Source organism: Mesoplodon densirostris, chromosome 3 (assembly GCF_025265405.1).
Source record: "Mesoplodon densirostris isolate mMesDen1 chromosome 3, mMesDen1 primary haplotype, whole genome shotgun sequence".
NCBI lineage: Eukaryota > Metazoa > Chordata > Mammalia > Artiodactyla > Ziphiidae > Mesoplodon > Mesoplodon densirostris.
This window is the reverse complement of record NC_082663.1, coordinates 151,975,062-151,998,962: the sequence shown is the minus strand read 5'-3', so window position 1 is coordinate 151,998,962 and position 23,901 is coordinate 151,975,062. Positions and strand designations below refer to the sequence as shown.

The 23,901-nt window shown below is 58.2% G+C and overlaps 2 protein-coding genes across 2 annotated transcripts; one reads left to right on the top strand and one right to left on the bottom strand.

Moving 5' to 3' along the window:
• The first annotated feature begins 342 nt into the window (after positions 1-342).
• On the top strand, positions 343-2,121 carry LINGO3 (leucine rich repeat and Ig domain containing 3). The gene has a single exon (XM_060092412.1). It carries the CDS (start codon positions 343-345, stop codon positions 2,119-2,121), a length of 1,779 nt encoding a protein of 592 aa, XP_059948395.1.
• A 16,628-nt stretch (positions 2,122-18,749) lies between these two features.
• On the bottom strand, positions 18,750-22,435 carry OAZ1 (ornithine decarboxylase antizyme 1). Its single transcript, XM_060094704.1, is given in 6 exon segments — positions 18,750-19,295; positions 19,522-19,607; positions 20,041-20,213; positions 20,629-20,715; positions 20,717-20,774; positions 22,203-22,435. Coding segments are annotated over 6 exon segments (684 nt in total). The 5' UTR covers positions 22,349-22,435; the 3' UTR covers positions 18,750-19,161.
• Between the last annotated feature and the right edge of the window lie 1,466 nt (positions 22,436-23,901).

Genomic DNA, 23,901 nt, shown 5'->3' with positions numbered 1-23,901 from the left:
ACGTACCAGGGTTAGGACTTGAACGTTTCTTTTGGGGGAACACAGTTCAACCCAGCACAGGGTCTCAGCTCAAATGTCACCTGTCCTGGTCTGAAGTCATCCCCTCCATGGGCCCTGATCACCTTGATCATCCGTCCACACTGCTTCCCTACCCAGCCCTTGGGCAGACACCCCAGAGGGGGATCCCGGGTCCCACGGTAGATAATCGCTTCCTGAGCTAGCTACTAGGATGGGATGGGACGGGCCGGGGTGGCGGGATGGCGGGATGCGGGTGCTAACGCTGCCCCCGCCCTCAGGTGCCCACGAGGATGGTGGCGCGGCCCTAGGCCCAGGCTCCGCACCATGACCTGCTGGCTGTGTGTCCTGAGCCTGCAGTTCCTGCTCCTGCCCGCGGCCCCGCCCCCCGCTGGGGGCTGCCCGGCCCGCTGCGAGTGTACAGCGCAGATGCGCGCGGTAACCTGTCCCCGGCGCCGGCTGACCGCGGTGCCCGACGGCATCCCGGCCGAGACGCGCCTGCTAGAGCTCAGCCGCAACCGCATCCGCTGCCTGAACCCGGGCGACCTGGCCGCCCTGCCGCTGCTGGAGGAGCTGGACCTGAGCGAGAACGTGATCGCGCACGTGGAGCCCGGCGCCTTCGCCAACCTGCCGCGCTTGCGGGTGCTGCGCCTCCGCGGCAACCTGCTGAAGCTCATCCCGCCCGGCGTCTTCACGCACCTGGACAACCTCACGCTGCTGGACCTGAGCGAGAACAAGCTGGTCATCCTCCTGGACTACACTTTCCAGGACCTGCGCAGCCTCCGCCGGCTGGAGATGGGCGACAACGACCTGGTGTTCATCTCGCGCCGGGCCTTCGCGGGGCTGCTGGCGCTTGAGGAGCTGACCCTGGAGCGCTGCAACCTGACAGCGCTGTCGGGCGAGTCCCTGGGCCACCTGCGGGGCCTGGGCGCCCTGCGGCTGCGGCACCTGGCCATCGCCGCCCTGGAGGACCAGAACTTCCAGCGGCTCCCGGGCCTGCTGCACCTGGAGATCGACAACTGGCCGCTGCTGGAGGAGGTGGCCGCCGGCAGCCTGAGGGGGCTCAACCTGACCTCGCTGTCCGTCACGCACACCAACATCACCGCCGTGCCGGCCGCCGCCCTGCGCCACCAGGCCCACCTCACCTGCCTCAATCTCTCTCACAACCCCATCAGCACGGTGCCGCGAGGGTCCTTCCGCGACCTGGTGCGCCTGCGCGAGCTGCACCTGGCCGGGGCCCTGCTGGCCGTAGTGGAGCCTCAGGCCTTCCTGGGCCTGCGGCAGATCCGCCTGCTCAACCTCTCTAACAACCTGCTGTCCACGCTGGAGGAGAGCACCTTCCACTCGGTCAACACGCTGGAGACGCTGCGCGTGGACGGGAACCCGCTGGCCTGCGACTGTCGCCTGCTCTGGATCGTGCAGCGCCGCAAGACCCTCAACTTCGACGGCCGCCTGCCGGCCTGCGCCACCCCAGCCGAGGTCCGCGGCGACGCGCTGCGCAACCTGCCGGACTCGGTGCTCTTCGAGTACTTTGTGTGCCGCAAGCCCAAGATCCGCGAGCGGCGGCTGCAGCATGTCACGGCGGCCGCGGGCGACGACGTGCGCTTCCAGTGCCGCGCCGAGGGCGAGCCGGCGCCCACCGTGGCCTGGGTGACGCCGCGCCACCGCGCGGTGACCGCCGCCAGCGCCGGCCGCGCGCGCGTGCTGCCGGGCGGCACGCTTCAGATCCGGGACGCGCGGCCAGGGGACAGCGGCACCTACACGTGCGTGGCCAGCAACGCGGGCGGCAACGACACCTACTTCGCCACGCTGAGCGTGCAGCCCGAGCCAGCCGCCAACCGGACCCCGGGCGAGGGCCGCAACGACACGCAGGCGGCCCTGCGCTTCCCTCTGGACCTCACCACCATCCTGGTGTCTACCGCCATGGGCTGCATCACCTTCCTGGGCGTCGTCCTCTTCTGCTTCCTGCTGCTCTTCGTGTGGAGCCGCGGCCGCGGGCAGCACAAGAACAACTTCTCGGTGGAGTACTCTTTCCGCAAGGTGGACGGGCCCGCTGCGGCTGCCGGCCAGGGCGGGGCCCGCAAGTTCAACATGAAGATGATCTGAGAGGCCCCGGCCCACCTCCCGCGGCGCCCGCCGCTGCGCCTGCGACGGAGGCCGCGTCTCCGTCTCCACCCAATTCCACGCCAGCCCGTGGCTGGCCCATCTGACGACCACCTATGCATTTCCCGTAGGGGGCGGCCGCAAGCCGGCCCCTGGCAGAACTTCCCCTTGTTTTGTAGAGACCCAACCACAGGACTGTTTTTTCATCAGGATGCATCTTTTGCAGAGTTTCTCAAGCGTTTTCTTAGTGTTTCACCCTGTCTTCCTGCCCCTCGTGCGGTCGCTGAGCTGGGCAGGGGGCGGGGGGTGCTCAGAGGCCCAGGATCCTGGGCGTAAACAGCTCACACCTGGTGGAGATGGTCTACACCTGGTGGAGATGGTCTACACCTGGAACCCCACGGAGGTCATCAGGGGCATGTGAAAGCCCTCACTGTTCACACCTGCACACACACACACACACACACACACACACACACACACACACCGCCCCCGTCCCTACACCAGAGCACACACTCACACCCGGAACATACAACCAGATGCACGGCTCCAGAGTGGAACACACACACCTCACACCCAGCTGACACTGAGCAGGTGCCCCAAGCTCCAGAGCTCACCAAGGGCACGCAGGGCTCTGGGGAGAGACCAGCGCACACCTGGGCCAGGCAGCTCACACTTGGGACACATTTCAGCTCACACCCAGACATTCAGCTCACACCCAACTCCCGCTCAGCTGGCCATCTTGGGGCAGATCTCAGGGGCTGTGCTACGGTCTCGCTGAGGAGGTCAGGCTCACCCTGAGGCGGTCCAGCACGCGGGATGGTCCCTGACCCGCTGGCCCAGATGCCCCTGCACCCAGACTCCCGCCCGCCAGGACCTGCTGGCCAAGCAGGGTGGGCTGCCCGCTAGGAGAAGCCATTTCCCTGGTTCCTCCCACCATCCCTCACAGCTGCCATCTGTTTCCTTGCCCTCACCACCCAGGAGGGACAGCCGTCCTGGCCCCTGGCCCAGGAGCATGGCTTCCAGGTGTCCCTCTGCAGCAGGCCAGTTGGAGTGACCTTCAATCCCGAGTCTGCACCACCCCTGCACAGCCCCACGGCCCATTGCTCACCTCGGGAAGGAGACCAGAGCGTGGACGGTTCTCAGGGTCCCTGTTATGGGCATGGAAGGGGCAGCGACAGGGAGAAAGGCCAGAACAGAGGTTCAAGCTACAGGGAGGCTTGGACCTGGGTCGTTGGGAGAAGGTGACAGAGGCACCTTGGTCTCTGCAACGTTGGGGCAGATCTTGGGCCAAAGAGTAGAGAGGGTCACAGGAAGACTGTAGCTCAGGTGAAAGAAAAGCTTCCCCAAGGTCACTGCCCTGTTGCTCTACAGAGAGTGAGTTCCCAGTCACTGGGGGTATGCAAGCAGGAGCTGAGGTTTTGAAGTATTCAGATACCAGACAGGGACCATACATGACCCTGCCTTGCCCAGCCTGGTCCTTGCCCCGACTGTCTACCTCGGCCAGACAACAGGGCATCACTTGGGGGAAGGGGCACAGGAAATTTTGTGTGGCCAGGCCCTGGCCAGAAGGGAGGTTAGACAGTATTCTCAAGGACTTTGTAAGAAGGTTCAAAGCCAGATCTGTGCCCTCGCAGCTGTGTAATCTTTGTTGGCAACCGAGGACCACCTGGACCATTGGTGTCCACGTCTATAAAATGGGTCTGATGGTCAAACCTATTGCTACATACGTAGAGGCCAGGCCCGTGGACAAGCTTGATGATTGACTTGGATTCTGGATCCCTCAAGATCTTTCTTGAGGGATGAGCCAGAGAGAAAGCTGTCCCTCCTGGAAGTTTTGCACAAAGGATTCAGCCAGAAGGTGGAAGGGGACACTGGCCATGCTCCCTGGGCTGGAAACATCGGGAGGCCCTGATCCTGCTTCCACAGTGTGCACATGGGCCAACAGGGCTGTGTGGCAGGCTGCTGACCACAGCCAGCCAGGGTGGGGACTCCACCCAACCCCATTCATGGCAGGAAGTGAGTGAGGGCCGAATGGGGTGTCCAGCAGCCCTACACAGAGTCGAACAGAATGGACTAGTTTTGTTCCCTTAGCATCTTCCTCACCTTGGTTGCCACAACAACACCGAGGGCCCCTCAAAATGACATCCAAGTGCCTTTAACATCATCAAGACAGGAGGGAGTATGTTCTCAGCAGTGTTAGGACTTATAGAACGTCAGCATATTGAGATCTCCCAGCCCCCTCTGCTCACCCCCTGTCCCAACATCAACCAAGACCCCCTAGCCCCTGACCCCCACCCCTACCCAGCTGTATTTGGTTGGAATCCAATAAAAGTGAAAGCAATTTAATAACAAACTTCAGGGTTTTTTTTAAATTCTCATGGGAAGCATGGGGGCAGAAAGTAGGGGCTGCTGGGTGTCCCTGAGGGAGATGCCTGGCTTCAGTACCAAAGCTGACCATGAGTCATAGGGTATTTGTGGAGAATGACCCATGTGATAAGGTTAGAGGTCACACTTCAGGAGTGCCCATGCTGTTCCCTGTGCTACCTGTATTCACTCCCCCGTGAGCTGGGTCCTGTTATGACCCATTTTATAGGTGGGCAAAGGGAGATTCAAGTCCCCAGCTAGGGAGAAGCAGGGTGCTGAGAGGGACCAGTGGCACTGGGCTGTCCAGGGGAACTCTTGCCCTGAGCTTGGTCCAGGGGCAGAGCCAGCGGCAGGGAGGAAAGGAGAAATGAGGTGAAGACCCACTCCCTCCCTGCTGCGCCTCTGGAGCTGGCAGCTTCTTCCCATGGGGCTTCTCCTGGCCAAGGGCAGCTGAAGGGGGACCCGCACCATTGGTAGCTAGAAACCCAAGGCGGGGCCTCTCAGAGCGGTGTCTGTGGCCTCAGTGCTGTGTGGCCTGGGGGAAGTCGCTGCCCCTCTCTGTGCAGTGTGCTCATCTATAAACTGGAGGATTATGGTCCTCTTTTATGCAAGGAACTCTTTGAGCTTCCTATGGCTGCTGTAACAAAACTTAGTGGCTTACAACAACTGAGATTTGTTATTTGACAGCTCTGGGGCTCAGAAGTCTAAAATGGATTGGCAGCTGGTCCTTCCGGAGGCTCCAGGGGAGCATCGGTTTCCGCCTTTTCCAGCTTCTAGAGGTGCCGCATCCCTGGCTCACAACCCCTCCTGCATCCTCACAGCCAGCAGCGCATCATCTCCCGTCTCTCTCTGCCTCTGACCCTCCCGCCTCCCTCTTATAAGGACCCTGTGATGACGCTGGGCCCCCTGGGAATCCAGGGTCATCCCCATCCTCATCTAATCAGTAACCTTCACTTCCCCCTGCCGTGCCACATAGCACATTCACAGGTTCTGGAGATGGACATCTTTGGGGACTGTAACCCTGCGTGCCACAAAAAACTGAGGCATTTTTCTCAGAAATGCGAAGTCATGAGAAATTCGGGAGGATCTGGCATCCCGAGCCCTTGCTCAGGGCGATGCCAGGGATGCAGAGAGCCCGGCCCCAGCTCCCGCAGCGCTCCAAAAACACTTCTCGAATAAAAGAACAGCTTTACTATCTGCAGAGGGTTTGACCCTGATGTGGGGTGGCCGGCCAGGGCTGACACACAAGGGCCACTTTTCAGGGTGAGCTGAGGCAGTCGGTCCCCATCTCTAGGCCTCAAGGGAGGACTGTCCATTGGGGCTCAGTGGGGGTGGTGGGCACATTGGGGTGCTGAGCAGATGTCAGCTGGCATCTGCTCTCCTCCCCCACAAAGGGCCCCCGACCACTCCAAGGAGGGGTCATCTTGAGGCAGGCAGGGGCGTCCCTGGGCACCAGCTGCCCCCACCCTGCCTGTCCTGGGTGGAGAAGTCCCCAGGGATGTCATTGCTTGTCCCAGCCTGTCCCTTCTGCCCACCCCCAAACCCCACCTCTGGGTCAGGCAAGTGAGGCACTGACCTGGCACCCAGAACTCAGTCATCAAGATCAATATTCTACAAACAAAATGAATTCATGCCCTGAGTCCACAATGGACACAATATCAACCCTTTAGATAAAGACAGGATCCACTCTGCCTTGGCATGACCCTGCCTCACCCCCCACACCCTAATCCTGGCCCTGGTGCCAATAAAACTTTATTTACAAAAACCGCCGGCCAGCCCGAGGGCCATAGTTTGCAAATAAGATTTTTTTTAATATTACATTATTATATTACAATGTTATTTATCTTGATTACTGGGTTGTTGTTTTTTCAATCACGTTTTTAATGAAAAGATCATAAAATAACAGTTTCTCATCACTGTACATTAAGACTGCACACTTCTAAATGGAGAGATCGGTGAACTGCTTTACTATGACACTTGAGGGTTGCATACCTGCAACTCTGACCTGAATTCATCCAAACTCTCGAGGGAAGTGAACTCCGTGTGATGACTGACCGTAGCGGTGGCCAGTACAGGAGTGCGATCATGGTCCCCCCTTCCTGGGAAGGGCGCGTAGCAGGACATGATTCCCTCTTCCAATTCCCGGTAAACAAAACAGCTATAATCCCATCCCTCCCCCTCGCCCTCAAGGTATTTGTGAATGGGCCAGTGCCCAACCTGGGGTCTCCCAACAGGGGAGGGGGAAAGCAAGTGATGGGTGGGGGACAGAGAGGTTCCCCTCAGCACCTGGCCCCCCCGGGGCCCCGCCAAGTGGAGGCGGGGAGCCCTGGGGATCCTCCCTGCCCTGAGTGAGGTCTGTTATGCAACATATTTGAGGTCAATAAATTACAGCAATAAATAGCAAGGTGAGGTAAGGGGAGGGGTTCCTGGTAGAAAATTAAAGTGGCGTGACAAGCCTGGGGCAGGGTGGGTCGTCCTAGGCAAGGGGTCCCAGGCAGCCTCAGTCCCCACAGCACACACCCACCCCGATTTAGAACGTCAGACTGAGGTCAGGCCCTGCTCCACCACCCGCTCCTGGCATCGGGTTCACAGGTTCAGTGATGCCCACCCTGGCTCTGGGGAAGAGTGAGGGCCTTGGTCCCTGCAGGGGGCCGGCAAGGCTGGGATCCCTGGTCTGTTCTGAGGCCTGGTGCCTCTGCTTTTGTCCCCTACCCCCCACCCCACCAAGCCAAGGGGACGGGACGGATGCGGCCGCCTCTGCCCTGAACCCTGCCCTCCCGGCTGCCCAGGCCTCACCCCGACTCCGAACAGCCGTGGGCAGGGCGGCTGGGGTCCTTGGTGGATCGCACTCCTGCACACGGCCAGTCCAGTGCATTCTGACGGGTGGGAGTCGGGGTAGCCCATGGCTGTGTGAGGTTCTGAAAGTCCATCTGGGTCAAGATTGTTCGTTTCACAGGCTAAGGTGTGTGGCTATGCTGCGAGTCTCTGAGATTCGTATTTGCTTAAAGGTTCCTCTTTCCTTCTTCACCTTTTCTGCAATCCTGGAGGAGCCCCGGCGGCGGTGGGCTGGGTCTGGTGGGAGCGTGCGGTGGCGGAGCCCGGTCTGCCGCTCGCTCGCCCCAAGTCTGAGAAATACATTCGTCACTGCACATTGATACAAAAACAACACTGTTCAGAGCGTTTGCACCGTCCGTGCAGTGTTTGCCCAGTGAGCCCCTCCCACGGCCGGGGTGGAGGTGGGGGTCCCCAGGGGGCAGAGACCCGCTGGAGCCCACGGAGCTGTGCAAAGTTCCTGGCTTTTTGGCGTGAGAGGGACCCTCACTTCAACCCCCCTGAGGGTCGCAGGCAGAGCAGCGGGATGGGGGCGCACCTCCATCCCAAGGGCCCAAGCCCAGGCTCAGGTCCTGCGGCCACAAGTGACAGCCACCCCTGCTGTGCCAGCTGGCAGGACCGCCAGGGTCTGGCCAGGAGGCCTGGGGCGGGCCAGCACGGGCCCAGGCTCTTTGGTGCCAGCTGGGCTGGGAGAGGCCGGGCTGGGAGGAGGGCTCAGGGGCCTCCACGCCCACCCCAGGGCCTACTCAGAGGGGCTCTGGCGGAAGCTGGGATTCACTGGGACTGGCCTTTTATCTGCTGAGGTCTGAAACTGTAAAAGTTTATGTAAACAAACAATGAGATAAATACATTAATACTTTCTTCTGAGCCCATTGAGGTTCCATACGCATTCAAAATGTGCTTTGGTTTAAAAAATAGGTTTTGTGAATTTGGGTGTGAGCTATTTTTTTTCCTTTTTTTTTTTTTTTTGGTCGTTGTTTATCCTCTTTCCTACATGACATCTGCAATTTTCTGTTTCCTGTTTCTCCAAAACATTCAGGAGTTCAGCGACTAAAGCAGAGAACTGTAAGCCGCCCTCTGGCCTCCAACAGCCTAATCTCCTGGTGAGGCTCTAACACACGTCCATGCACACACTCACGAGCACGCACTCCACGTGAAACCAAAGGAAAAGGAAAACAAAACCAAGTGTCGTGTTAACCCCGGCCGTCCCACAAACCCTTAAAGTCTTAACTAGGAAACTAGTGTTTTGCTTTCTTGTTCAAATACAGAGAAGGCTCGATATATGATATAATACTCAGGTGGGTACAATACTACATTGCACGAAGGTTGTCGAGTGAGGGCCTCTGCACCCAGTCCCTGAAGCTCTGCCTTGAACCACCTGCTTCACCGGGGTCCACGCCCAGGGGCGTGTGTGCAGCTCCCGCTACAGACTTCTGTCGTGTGGCTTAAGTGCCAACGGAGCAGGGGGGTCGGAAGAGCAGAGGCGCTGGAGGGGCCCCGCCCGACTTGCTGGAACACGAGTCCCCAGAGGGGAGAGGAGCAGCCCGAGGCTGGGGGCACCCCAAGGGCTCAGCAGGGCCCCGCGTGGCCCTCGTGCCCTCACTCCCGACACCTACCACTCGGGTCCCTGAACTCAGTTTCTGGTTTCAGCTGGAGGGTCTCTGGAGGGGTGGAGGGTAGGGGTAGGGGATGACTCCGGAATTTTTTGGTCTGAACTTAAAGTAGAAATAAAAACCTGAAGCAAAATGAAGAAGATAAAGCCGCTGGTCCAGCCCTGTGGCTGCAGCAGGCTGAGGACAGTGGGACCGACCTCTCGACCTCGGCCTGGCCTTGTGAGCGGGGCTCTGGGCCCATGGAGGTGTCTGAGGCTGGCAGGGAGCCCAAGGCGAGAGGTGAGGGTAGGGTGGGATTCAGGGCTGAGCCCATGGGTGGCAGCCAGCCTCTCCCCATACCGCCCAGAGATGCCAAAGCAGAGCAGCTCCCCACCCTGCCGGTGGGTGGGAGAAGATGTACACACCCCTGTGGTCAGCCCCTCCGCACTGGTCAGGTAGGGGCTGCGGCTCTCCCGAGGTGAGGCTCTTACAGGCCCAGGGGACAGGACGGGGAGGCCTCACTTCTGCCCCATCCTGGCCTGGCCAGGAGCCACCAGGAACTTGTCCCACCGTGTGGCTCCCGTCTCCCGGCACCTGCTCCTGTGCCGGGGGCCCCCCAGGGGCTGGAGCACCCATACCCCAACTCCGGCCCAGATGAGAGGCAGCTCGGGGTCCCTGACAGCAGCACTCTCAGAACACCTTCAGGGTGGCCAGCTGGCCACACGCGCACGGAGGCAGTACAGGTGCCCCTTCTGAGAGGGGGCCCAGGCGGGGGGCCCAGGCGGGGGGCCCAGGAGGGCGACAGGAGGAAAACACAAGTGTCACGGCCACAACTGCCACCACCAGCCAACGTCCTGCTCTCGCTAATTCAGGAGGTAGCAAAAGGTCAGAAGTCTCTCCACCTTGATGGGTTTTTTGTTTTGTTCTGTTGGCATCACCTTAAATTCTGTGCCTGGGGTGAGTGCCTTGCTTGCCTCACCCTAATTAGTCCTGGATGGGAGGCGTGGCCCAGCTGGGTGACCCCACAGGGTCTCATGAAGGAAAGAATAAGCACTCATGGTCAGCAGGGGTTTGGGCAGTAAGCAGGCCACTTCCTTGGCACCTCTGGTCCCTTCTGTTCCACCTGGAGCAGCCCAGGATTTGCAGAATCCTTGTCCCATATAATTGGCAAATCCTTCCTCGAGCCTGCCATTCTCCGACTGCATGATTCTGAAATCTGCCCAAATCATGAGCTGCCCCATGGATTAAGACAAAGAGTATAAATTCTATGAAATACAGAAGCTGAGTGCTGGGAAAGACAAAATATTGAATCAAGTTACAGACCCTCATGCTTGAAAAGCTGGCTATTAGCAGGTCAGTGGGGCCCAAACTGTGGGCCCACTGGAGACCCACTTGGAGGACTCCGTGAGATGGATCTTCTTTCCCACACCCAGGGGGCACCCAGCGATGGCCTGTGGACCCCTCTGCCCAGCCTGGACCTGCTATGTGACCATGCATGGACTCCAGCCCTCTCTGGGCTCACTGCCCCTAAGGGAAATGAGATGGGGCGGAGGGAGAAACTCAGAATGAAAGACACTCAAGCTAGGAAGCAAGAACATCTTTGCATCTTCGCATCTGCAGTGATTTCTTGGTTCTTCCGTTACTGAGGGGAAGAGGCTGGGTTTCAGCTGAGACACCTCTCATGCCTCCGGGCAGGTAGGGCAAGCCTCAGGCCCCCAGACAGCTTCGACAGTGTGTGCTGAAGCTAGAATTTCACACTGTCTGGCTTTCCCTGGATTTTCACCCTTCTTGATTTTCTGTGTATGGTAATTCTATATCAAATGCCTTTTTCTAAATCAATGCATTAAGGTGGTGGGGGGAAGGGAAGTGAGTTGATTAAATTTTTAAAGAAAAATCCAGCTTCTGTGGCTGTCAGGAGGCAGCAAGCAGGTGCCACTTTTCTTTATTTGCTGGAACAGAGAGGGTTGGTGACTGGCCCAACATCACATAGCAAGTCAGAGCGGAGCTGGGGCCCAAATGGAGCGGTACCTGTCAAGGGTCCTGGGATGGGTGGGAGGTGGGGGCACGCGCAGTGGAGGCTTCTCAGATGATCCTGCAGAAGGGGAAGCGGCTCTGGAGGAAGTGAAAGCCACAGATGAAAGGGTCACCTGGTCAAATCTCTCCCTAAACAGTCACTGCTGGGGTTCCCTGCCCTCCCCAAAGGCAGGGGAGTCTAAAAAGTCTCGATTCTCCCCGTCTCTCAGGGCTCCCCTCTGCCACCCACCTCGTGTAAACTTTGGGACCTCCGCCCGTCTTCCCATCTCCTGCCACCCGCTTTCAGCCCTGGAACCGGGTGGCCTTCATGGGGAAGTAATGCAGAAAGCTCCCCCTCCTGACGGGGCCTGCGGTCTGACAGTTGCCTGGGCGTTTCCGGTTCACTGCCAGCAACCGGTCAGACAGTCCGGGAGGCCAGGGGCTGCAGCTATTGGGAGTTTGTCCTCAAGATCCCCCTGCCCCGAGGTCACTCCAGTCCTGAAGGTAGGGCGCTCCTGGAGGGGGGCTGGGGCAGGAAGTGGGCAGAAGCAGCTGCTTTCCAAGGTTGGGCAACCTGGAATCTGGGTGGGGCAGAGCTGGGGCCCAGGCTGCTGCTGGCAACCACACAGCTTGAGGGGGCTGAGCTCTGGGGACAAGGCCTAAGCATGGGTTCCCTGGGTATTGTCACAGGCCCCCAGCTTCTTCCCCCACCCCCTTGAGGTCTTGTCCACACAGCTGGACATTCTGTCCATGTCACAAAAGTACAGGTCTCGCCGCCCTGAAAGGTTGATGGGCGACATTTGCCCAGAGAGGTCAAGCAACCCTCCCAGGGCCACACAGCAGGTGCTGGGCCCCTCCCACACATGCCCTACACTCTGACCTTCCCCCAGCAGCATGAGCAACGCAGAGCCACCCACCGAGACACCCCGGGGCCAACGCCCCGACCTGGCTGACCCAGCCCACGTACAGCAACCTTGGTGAGAGCCTGGGAGGGGCCCCGGGTGGGGGTGGGACAGGTGGTCGGTGAGGCAGCCAGAGCAGAAAGGTTGAGTGTTTCATTATCATGTAAGGAATGCTCTGCCCCATGACGGTTTAACTAGATTACAGCAGGGATTTGTTGTTGTTGTTTCATTTTTGCTGTGCCGCTCGGCATGTGGGATCTTAGTTCCCCCACCAGGGATCAAACCTGTGCTCCCTGCATTGGAAGCGCCGAGTCTGGACCACCAGGGAAGTCCTATAGCAGCTTTTTAACTACCTTTAATAAAACTCTTTGTTTAAAAAAAAAAAAAAAGCTGGATAACCAGCTTCTAAAAATGAGGAAACTGGAGTTCAGAGAGGCTCAGTCACCTCCCCAAAGCCACACAGGGAAGTGGGGGTCACCTGTGCTGGGCCAGATGTTTCTCTGCCACTGACTTGTCACTCCTCTGAACCTTTGTTTCCTCATCTGTAAATTGGAGATGGCATCCTTACCCCACAGGGCATAGGGTAGTTGGAGTTGGTATTTTTTCCTTTTTTTTTTTTTTTCGGCCGTGCTGCGTGGCTTGTGGAATCTCAGTTTCCTGACCAGGCATTGAACCTGGGCCACGGCAGTGAAAGCTCCAAGTCCTAACTACTAGACCACCAGGGAGCTCCCCATTGTTTCCATGCTAGAGATGAAGGAATTATGGCTGAGGGTGGAGCCATGCGCACAGGACCCCACTCTGCGTGTCCTCACGCCCTTCCCCCACTCCCTCCCCCAACAGGTGAGGTCCGTGCTGCCTGCTGCCCTCCAAGGCCTGCTGCTCACAGACATCTGAGCGCCCCGCTACTGACCCGCAGCCCCTGCCCAAGAAGACCCTGACCAGGGCCAGTCGCTGCCCACCCACAAGTGCCCCAGCCCCGGCCCCACTCGAGCAGGGCAGCCTCAGAAGCCCCTTCTGGGATCCCGCAGTGTGGACGAGAGCCAGGCAGGCGACGACAGGGCGGGGACAGCCTGTCCCCCTGCAGAGCTGCCCTTCTGCTCGCTGGACACGGAGCTGGGCCTCTCCCTCCGCCACGCTGGAGGCCCGGCAGCTGGAGGGCCTCCGCGCCGTGTACACCCCAGCTGCAGGCGCGGCTCCTGGGGGGCCTCCCGGGCCCTTGCCACCCCGGCCACCACTTCCGCCTCCTGGACAGCTCGCCCTGCGTGGAGAGCTGGGACGCCCTCTACCACCGCCTGGTGCAGACAGACAAGGAGGCGTGGCACCTCCTGGCTGCCAAGGTGACCCCGCCTTCGCCCCCCTCCTCGGAGGTTTCCCCAGTGTCCCATCCAAGGCATAACCCAGGGCTGTTTAGACTCAGGCCCGATTGCTTATTTTGCAACTAACATACGAACTAACACCCTCAGTCCTTGGAACCGCGTTTCTCAGGTGTGGGGTGACCTACATTCAAATCACCTGGGAGTCTTGTTAAACTCTCCCCCACGACTCTCAGGGGCCCAGTAGTCTGCATTTTAACTCACTCACCTGTGAATTCTGGCGCTAGAAACCCACAGCCGGCTTGATAGCTCCCACTTTCCATCATCATCTTCAACAAAATATACTGAGCACTGTTCCTTCATGTCTTGTGCTGTTCTAAGGACTTTTAGACACTTTCATTCAGCTAATCCTCATGCAAGCATCACCACGTTTCGTTATAAGATGCTTCTGTTTTATGCACCACCAAGAAAAAGAAAAGAAAGATTCCCATCAAATAAACCAGACTACCAAGTGTCAGACACATCACCATTTTGGAGGAACGTCACCCATTGGGCAGAATGTGTTATTATGGACCCATTTTACAGACCGGAGCATGTAGGGAGTAAGTTGTTGCTGGCTGTGAGTTCTTCAGTTGACACCTCCGTCCTGGTTCCATCCATCTCAGAGACCCCTGAGGAGTTTATTTTTAAATTTTAAAATTTAAATTACACACTCCCAGAGCCCCACCTCAGCATCTGTCCTTTTTAACCCCTGCCCCAAGGTGATTCAAATGTAATCCCCAGGGCTGATACTCTCCTACTTTCTAGAAAGAGCTTTACTGTTCAGTACTGCAACTGCTGGCCATGGGTGACTTCTGAGCGCTTGAAGTGGGGCTGGTGCCAATTGAAATATGCTTTGAGTACCAAATACATACCAGGTCTCCAAGACTCAGTATCAATAATAATAACAATAGGGGCTTCCCTGGTGGCTCAGTGGTTGAGAGTCCGCCTGCCAATGCAGGGGACGCAGGTTCGTGCCCCGGTCCGGGAGGATCCCACATGCCGTGGAGCGGCTGGGCCCGTGAGCCATGGCCGCTGAGCCTGTGCGTCCGGAGCCTGTGCTCCACAACGGGAGAGGCCACAACAGTGAGAGGCCCGCGTACCGCAAAAAAAAAAAAAAAAAAAAAAAATAATAATAACAATAATGTAAAACATCTCACTAATACTTTTTTCATTTGGTGACCTGTTGAATGATAACATTTTGGATAAATTGGATTACATAAAATAGATTATGACAGTTACTTTCAAGGTCATAAAACTCAGCATCAAAGAAAACAAGCCTAATTAAAAACTGGGCGGGGGGACTTCCCTGGTGGCGCAGCAGTTAAGAATCCGCCTGCCAATGCAGGGGAAACGGGTTCGAGCCCCGGTCCACGAAGATCCCACATGCTGCGGAGCAACTAAGCCCGTGTGCCACAACTACTGAGCCCACGTGCTGTAACTACTGAAGTCCGTGCCCCTAGAGCCCGTGCCCTGCAACGAGAAGCCACCGCGATGAGAAGCCCGTGCACCACAACAAAGAGTAGCCCCCACTCACCGCAACTAGAGAAAGCCCGCACGCAGCAACGAAGACCCAACACAACCAAAAATAAAATAAAAATAAATTTATATTTTAAAAACTGGGCAGAACACCTGAAGAGACATTTTTCCAAAGAAGACAAACAGATGGCCAACAGGCACATGAAAGGATGCTCAACATCGCTAATCAGAGAAATGCAAATCAAAACCACCATGAGGTATCACCTCACACCTGTCAGAATGGCCATCATCAAAAAGATCACAAATAACAAATGCTGTCGAGGGTGTGGAGAAAAGGGAACCCTGTACACTGTTGTTGGGGATGTAAAATGGTGCATCCACTGCGGAAAACAGTCTAGAAGTTCCTCAGAAAACTAAAAATAGAACTACCATGTGATCCAGCAATTCCACTCCTGGGTATATATCCAGAAAAAACTGAAAACGCTAATTAGAAAATATATATGCGCCCCAATATTCATAGCAGCATTATTTACAATAGCCAAGATATGGAAGCAACCTAAGCGTCCCTCAATAGAAGATGTGAAATATATCTACAATGGACTACTACTCAGCCATAAAAAAGAACAAAATAATGCCATTTGCAGCAACATGGATGGACTTGGAGGGTATTATGCTTAGTGAAATAAGACAGAGAAAGACAAATCCTGTAAGTTTTCAATTGTATGTGGAATCTAAAAAATAAAACAAACTAGTGAATTTTTTTTTTTAGAAGAAAGAAAGAAAGTTACGTTCACCTCCTTTTCACTTTTTAAAATGTGGCTACTGGAAAATTTGAATTACACCATGGCCCGAGTTGCAGTTCTACTGGACGGCCCAGCTCTGGCACCTTAGCTGTCATCTCCCTTGCTACCAAGTGGCACGCATCCGCCCCTTTGGCAGAGTGGGAAGTCCGATGCCCTAAACACTATCCTCCCTGGTGTAGCTTTCCTTAAAATCATACTGGCGACCAACATCCGAATTAACAAGAACCCCCCGCTTCTGGAGGGATACAGCGACGGTGGGCAGGTTGGGTTGGGTGGGAAGTCTTCAGAACAGGTAGAGGCACTGGGCGAGCTGTGCTGGTTTGGTGGCGGGGAGCTCTGAAGCGTCCCTCTGTCCCGCAGGTGCCCAATCCAGGAGCTGACGAGCCCCACCCGTGTGGCCTAGGGCCGCAGGCCTCGCTGGCCCTGCATTTCAAACTCCAGGAGCTGTGTGGTCTGGTGCCCGAGGGCGCACTTCCCGAGACGCCCTGGAGCAGCCCCGTGGCGCTGGCGGCGGAGGTGCCGGAGCTCACGGTGGTCCAGTGGCTTGTGGAGACAGGCACGCAGCCGCCCGAGGAGTTCACGAGGCCGTGGCCCTGCTGCTCCTGCAGCCCTGGAGTGCCCGGAGGCGCGGGCTGCGGCCCTGGCCGAGCTGCGGCTCGAGAACCTGCTGCTGGCGGCACCGTGGGGCTGCTCAGCCGCCAGGCCCCAGCGCCTGCTGCTGGCAGACTTCGGCCGCGTCCCCCCGCGGCACCCCCGGCCGCCCACGCGCGGCAGCTGGGCAGCCCACTCCGAGAGCTTCTTGGCCCGGGCGTACCCTTGGCCACGTCCTTGGCCGTGGGCCTGGAGCACCTGGCGTCCCAGCTGGCCCGCGCGGCCCTCGGCGGCCCGGACGCGTGGCGCGTTGCAAGTGCTGCTCTGGGGGCCCGGGCCCGAGCTGCGCGGCCGCGGAGCCCCGCTGGGGTCCTGGCTGCGGATGCGCCGCGCGCTGTTGGTCCTGCACCTAGCCGAGCGGGCCGTGGGTGGGGGGTGCCCAGCCTGGAAGACTGGCTGTGCTGTGCTGTGAATACCTGGCCAAGGTCACTGAGGACTCCTCGTACCTCGCCCTGGAGCTGCTGTGTAACTGATCCTTCTGGTGAGCAATGCACCTGTTCCAGGGCCTCTCTAGGAGGCACTTCCCCCTTCCCAGGGCTGGGGCTGGTGATAGGGTGGATGCCCCCTTCCAGAAGGGACCAGAAGGCCAGCAGAGGATGCAGCTGGGAACTTGGGCCCAAGGCCCCCTAAGAATTCAGGTGCCCCCCTTCCAGGGCTGGGGGCTAATGACCAGTGCCTGCTGAGGCCTTCTGATGCCAGAGGTGCCCACCCCTCTTCCAGGTGTGGAACCCCCCGACAATTAATGTCTCTCCCAGTGTGTAGAACCGCTCCCACCACCTTCCAGCAGAAGCCAGGATGCCCTTTTAATGCTGGGGTCTGATGGCCACTGTCTCCATGACCGTGTGGACACTCCTCCGAATGGTGGCATCAGAGGTATTCCTGGCCCTGGAACACCCCCTTGTGCTGTGAACGACCTTGTCAAGAACTGCTTGGGGTCTCCAGGGGGAGGGAGGCTCCCTGGAACCTGAGACAGCCAGCCCACCCCAGTGGGGTCTGGGCTCACCTGCCCAAACATGCCCATGCCCTGCACCCCCTACTCCCTCCACCCACCGTGGCCTCCTTGCTGTTCCTCTGTGACACTAAATTCCGTCCAGCCACCAAGTCTTTGCATGGCCTGTTCCCTCTGCCAGACTGTCCAAATCTCACCTCTTCTAAGCAAATAAAGTTGCCCCTCCTGGGCCCTCTCTAGCTCCGCGCCCTGCCTTCCCTGAGCACTTGTCACCACCTGAAAGTATTTATTCATCTCTACCTGTCACCTGTTCACCTCACCTATCAGGCTGTGAGTTCCCTGAGGGCAGGGGCCAGGCTAGGCGTTTAATTGATGGAATAAACAAAGTGGTATACATCAAGGGACCTGAGGGAGAGAATGAGGTCTCAGTTTATACCTCTGAAAAATGGACATAAGAGGCCATGAGGGGTCCCAATGCCGTAGCCTGGGGTCTCCAGTCATGCCCCTTCACTCACCCCAACCCTACCATGGCGATCCTGGGGGGAACTTTCTGACCCCCAGGTATGACCAGGGCCCTCTCCTGCTCAGACCTCTCCCATGGCGCCCTAGCACCCTCACAGTACAATGGGGCTCTTCTAAAGGCTCTGCATGCTCTCTGGCCAGCCCCTGCAGCCACATCGCCATCTGTGAAGGTGCTTCTGGCCTCCAGGCCTTGCCCGTTGGTCCCTCCACTGCAGACACCCTCCCCCCACCTCTGCTTCAGACTCCTGTACCTCCTCCAACACGACTCCAAACCCCTTTCTTGACCCTTGCCCTGCCAACGTGGACTGGAGTGTGTCCAGCCGTCTCCCCAGACTTTTGAAAGCCAACTCCATTATCACTCAGGTAGCTGAATAGCCCACCCAACCCCCAAATATACTTGAATCCCCCTGAACTCCATCCTCCTCAGTAAAAGATACCCGCTTGGCAGCCTGTTTGTCAATCGCCGGGCCACGCTCGCAGATGCAGCCAGCCCTGCAGCTCTTCCGCCTTCCACCTCCACCTCACCCCAGCCCACCGCCACTGCAGTGTCTTTGCCTTCTGGCTGCCTCAGACCTCCCCACCTCTGCCCCAGCCAGGACACCCACCAGCAGCGCTCCTGCCCCAGAACGACACTGTACAAAGGCTAAAGGGTGGGGTGCCCACGGATAGACACCACCCCGCCCCTAAGCTGGAAAGGTCCCAAGCAGCCCCTGCCCCACCCCATGCCACTTCCCAGGACCCAGTAGTAAACAGCTTCAGACTGGAACCAAGCCGCTCCAGCCAGCCTCAGGCCTCAGCCACGGCAGGGAATGGCACTGGGGAAAGGCGAGTGATGTGACGGCCCAAGGCGTCGGGTGGGGTAGGCTGCCATCTGCCCTGGAGGCGGCGGGAAGGCGAGGTATGGAGCAGCCAGGGTGGAGCCCCAGGGCCGGGCTGCCCACAGGAGGCCAAGGCTGGCTGTGGCCAGAGGTGAGACCGGGCCCTTGGCTTCCCCACCCCTCTGTAGAAAGAAGGAAGTGTGTGTAGGGGGGGTCACTCAGCTCAGGACGCTCGCACAGCTCCCTGAACCCCAGGCAACCCCGAGGCCCCTCTCCCCTTGGCCCCGGGCCACCCCTCCACCTGCCCTGCATTAAGACAGTGCCCCTGTCAACACCACTGAGCCAACACAGGTCTTGGAAGGGCAATCATTTTATTTGGATTTTTGAGAGCAATAGAAGGGTAGATTAATACCTATCTTTCCAAGTTAAGAGACCTAAGACTGTTTCCAAAAGACTTCAAATAAGAAACTCCTCCTCAAGGTACAAGGATAACCTGAATCATCTTAAACCAGCAATAAAAAAGTAAAATATAAATTTTTATTTAGAATTAAAGCAAATACTTCAGTATCACAAACACAATATTAAACTTCAAGAAATACACGGCTAATTTGGAGTGAGCATTTATTTGCACAATTACGACATGCGGACAAACCCAGCAGGTGAGCAGGCTGACGCAGGTCAGCGCGCAGTTGATCACACCACCCGCCCGAAGCACAGCAGCAAGTGCACATGGAACGGTCTGCAATCGAGCCCCAGGGGCATCATGCTACTCCTCCTCACCGGAGGACTCCCTCTCAAACGTGTAGGCCATGAAGCAAGCGTCGGGTCTCTTGGGGACAAGGGGATGCCCCGGTCTCACAATCTCAAAGCCCAGAAAGCTGAAGGTACGGAGCAAGGCGGCTGCGGAGGAGACACCATCAGGTCAGAACCCCCCGTCCACCTGCAGGGCCCAGAGTCCTGCCGGCCCGGGGACCGCCTGAGACAGAAGGCCCGAGTCTAGGGCAAGGAGGCTGCTCAGCAGGGTGTGGTGCGGCCCCTGGACCGCATGGACCCCACCCTGGGGCCTGGCCTCCAGGGCAGTGGGCAGCCTCTCCCATCCCCTCTCCCCCGCGTGGAGATCACCCACCTCGGTCATCGCGGTTCTTATGGAGGCAAACGAAGACGTGGTCAGCGCGGAGCTGCTCCTCAGCAAACTCGAGAAGAACTGCGAAGCTGAGGTTCCAGCGTCAGGGCCCATGCCCCGACCGCCCCACAGGGGCCCTAGCCCAGCTCTCCCACTTCTGTCTGTGGCCTCATCTGCATACTGGGAGCACCAGCCCCTCCCGGGTCTAATCCAGGGTCAGCCTTGCCACTGCTGACATTGGAGCCAGGTCATTCTGGGGGACCGTCCTGGGCACTGTGGGGTGTCCCTGGCCCCACCCACTTGACACCAGGCACAACACCCACAATGTGAAAACCACAGATGGTCCCTGGTGCCCCCTGGGTGATACAGCTGGTCCACTGCTTAAAAGGGGAACCCTCACCCCGGAAACAATAACCACTGCCTGGCTCCTGACTCAGGCTTCCCTCCTCTGGAGTCCAACTTTGAGGTGCAAACACGGTTTGCCTTGCTCTGCCCCCAAGGCGCACACAGGCCCGCCCTCACCTGTCCTTGCTCCCCTCGGGCAGAGCGCCGCCTGGGATCTCAACGTAGAGGCAGCTGTTGCTCAGCACCGCTCTCCAGTTAATGTGTTTGGCATCTGTGAGCCTGGACTGGACGTTAAAAATTCTCGTCTTGTTATTAGACGTTAGTTCTTCTGTTACATTCAGCCGATTATCCTGTGGAAGAAGACCAAATCCAACCTTGGACGCCAGCCTTCACAGCCTGGGGATCTTCCCTCTTGCCACCCTGACAGTTTGGAAAACCCAGAAAAGCACCCATATGACTGTTCACCCCACACCCTGCAGCGCTGTTGGGGTGCGGGGCCTCCCGGGCCTCTGAGGAACGGTGGTTCCGCCCAAGGCCAGAGCAGGAGCCCCAGGCTGAGGCGCAAACAGGAGGTGCCAACAGCTACTAGAGGCTCAGGCAAAGCCTGCGCTGCAGTCTGCACCTTTGTTCCTTCAATCTTGGATTCAGGAAGACCATGTGGAGAGTTCCTGGCACACGACAGGTGCATAAAACATTTTGTGGGTCTGGCTACTCTCTCCCCCACCACCTCAGGTACCCAGAAGTCCGAGGAAGAAGAATACTTACAGAGTAAAATAAATTAGCTGAAAGATTGTGATCCCTCTGACTATTCCCTCGCCCACCTGGGATCTTCAGGGGTGGGTGAGGGACATCAGGAGCACCACCGAGGCCCTGGACCCAGGTTACTACAGCAGTTGATGGACGCCCTGGAACTGGAGAAAAGGCGCTGGTGAACAGCACTGGGGGAGACGCCCCGCCTCCGCTGACAGGGCCCCGAGCCCCAGCAAGGCCAAGCAGAAGACCAAGGCCTACCAGAGCCCAGGTCCCTGGGACGCGCCTCCCTCTTTCAAGCGCAATGTTTACACCCGGTGCAGTGTCAACATCTGCCTCCGTCGGGTCAGCAACCACAGGAACAAGAGGCCTCTCAAATTCACCTCCTCGGGTGGTGACGCTGGTTAAAGGTCCAACCGGTCCCCTGAGTGCCTCTTCTGTCCTTTAACTATCTTCTCACCAGCACTAAGTGTCGCCCTACCCAGCCCTGCGCCAGGTTCTACTTCCCACTTCTAAGTTCAGCGCTTCAGCTTCCCCTTTTCCACTTTGCAGTCTCCAGCAGACCTGAAGCTCTAACAGCCTTTTCTTAGGAGTCCAGCAAAACCGTCCTTCCACTGAAGCAGCCCCTGCTGCGGCTCTTTCGTTGGCGGCACCCGCCGGGAGGCGCGGGACCCGTTCGGTGTCCCCGCCGGCGCAGCGGAGACGGGCCCGCGCAGACGCCCTCCCGCGCGCACCCCGAGGCCTCCGCTTGCGTCATCTCGACAGAGCGGCCCTCGGCCCCGGGGGAGGTTTTCACAATCGCGCAGCCGGCAGCGCCAGCAGCCATTTGCTGCGCAGTGTCAACAGGCCCCGCGGTCGCCTCCATTTTGCTCGGCTCCTATCCGGGGCGCCCGACCCGCGGGCGTCGGCATCTTGGCTCAGGGCCCGCGCGAGGGCACCCCCGGGGCCGTGGTCTAAGAGCTCACGATCCGTGGCGAGAGCGGCTCACCTGGACCCCCGGCCCCGGCCACCCTCGACCCAGCCGTCCTACGGGGGAGAGGCGGGCCGGCCGCCACGCCGAGAAGGGCCCCGGGCCCCGTCTACGTGGCGCGGCCCGGCTCCGCGCATCCTCGGGGCTGAAAAGTGACCGCGAGGGCGGTCGCGTCCCGGGGCCACGTCGGGCGCGGGATAGGGGGAAGGGCCCCTCCACTGAGCGCTCACAACCTCCGCGCCCGCAAAGCGCAGATTCCCGCGACCCGCCGGCCCGACCGCCCCCCAAACCCGACCCCGGAACCTCGCACCCCCAGACAGGACCGTGGACTCCCGTGCCCCCCAAACCCAACCAGATTCCCTGGCGACCCCCAATCCAACCGGAAATCCTCGTGTCCCCCACCAATCCGACCAAGTAGCCTGCGGGCCCCTCAATCCAAACAGAGACCCCCCCTTTGCCCCCATCCCGCCCCGCCGAGAACCCGCCCCCGGCGCGACTGTGGCCTCGACAAAGGGGCGGACCTCGAGCTCCCGGGACTTCCGGGGCGCCCCGCGGCCAGACCCCTACGGGCCTGCGCGGCGGCGCTTCTGGAAGCTTCGGGCGGGGGCGGGGCGCTCACCTCTCGCTGCTGCGGCCTCCGCGGCTGTGCAGGCTGAGAAGCGGCATGGTGCGGGTGGCGTGGACGGTGGCGCTGGGTTTATCCCCCTCCTTCTCTCTGGCGAAGCAGTGGCTGTTCAGGATCCGCTGCAGGGAGGATTTCACCATCCGGCCGCTGGGGTCCGAAACCAGGAAAACCTCCGCTGCGCTTCTCCGCGCCCCCGCCGCTGCTCGCCGTTCGCAAAATGGCGCCTCCGCCTCCGCCCGCCTTTATACGCACCTCGCCCAGGCCACGCCCCCCCACGCCGCGGGAACGCGGCCGCACGAGGGAGTGGGGCCACCAGGAAGCCCAGGCGCGCCCGCCCCTTTCGGCGTCTGATTGGCAGACGGCGAGGGACATGGGGTGGGGCCGCGCCTCGGACTGAGCAGGACGCGTGAGGTCCCGCCCCCACCCTCTCCCCGTCGTAGCTCTGCGGGCGCGCGGAGGGGGCGGGGCCGGCGGGGCGTCGGGAACGCGCGGCGCGCCCCGCCCCGCCCCGTCCCGCCCCGCCGCCGGGCCTGGGGGCCGGGGCGTGTCGCTGTTCCCGATTTTGGGGGACTCGCGGTTGCTACGTCTCCGCGGTGTTCCCTGTCGCCCTCGCTAGGGTCCCCTCCCTCTAAAGGACTCCCTCCCCTGGGCGGCTCTGGGCGACAAAGACCCCGGGTATTTGGAGAGAAGGGTCCAAGTTCCCACACCGCCCCATAGAACACAACTATTTTCAGTAATAACGTCATAATGATGGATCCTAATAATGGTTTTTCTGGATTCGGTCTTTCACGTGTTGAAACAATTTGCAGTTTACTTTCGATGTCAAAGATATTATTCAAATTCAGTAAAATATTTCGCATTACATTTGGACTTAAGCAAAAATGCTTTTCCTTGCAGATAAACTCACAAAGATATTTCACGTGTGAACTAAAATTTGCCCCAAGCAAAAATATTGTTCTTGCAGGTCCCTCTTTGTTTCATGTTTTTACGTTTTAAGCACAGAGTCTCTGAAGAGTTACATGGAATGAAGTAACTCCTACTTGTTTCTTTGTCTTTACAATCCCTGCCTGTCCTTTTTATCTCATTTTTATTTCCAAGCTACTGTGTCCATTGGGGTTAGAGGTACAAACTTTCTGCAAAAGGACCTTGAATTATTACAAAACTGATAGAAATTTACTCTCCAAAGCATGTGGCGAAGTCCCTGTGTGTCTCCAAATACCCTTCCATGTGGAATGCAGAACTTATTGTTTATGTATACAGCATTTATAAGTAATACAAACGTCTAATTTACAGCTTCTGTATGTACATTATTAAAACTCAACAGAGACTGTAATAATTGCAAATGTTAGGCCAACCAAAGAAATTTCCCAGAGAAAGAATATTTAATGAATGACATTGCTTAGAATTGCCGCTCATGGTGAAAACCAAAAGCAGATGAATTTGTAGTTAACTTTCTAATTGTTTTCAATGTTTCTTTTATTGCCAGGGCTCACTCCCACCGACCCACTTAGGGTGCCACTTAAGTGTCCTCACTATTTGTGGGGCTAGTATGCTTTTTTTTTTTTAACTTTTTGGCCACACCGCATGGCATGTGGGGTCTTAGTTCCCCGACCAGGGATGGAAACTGCACCCCCTGCAGTGGAAGCGCGGAGTCTTAACCACTGGACCTCCAGGGAAGTCCCTGGTGTACCAT

Bases quoted from the DNA above. Each gene is read 5' to 3' on its own strand.
- LINGO3 (XM_060092412.1), top strand. From the start codon at position 343: ATGACCTGCTGGCTGTGTGTCCTGAGCCTGCAGTTCCTGCTCCTGCCC.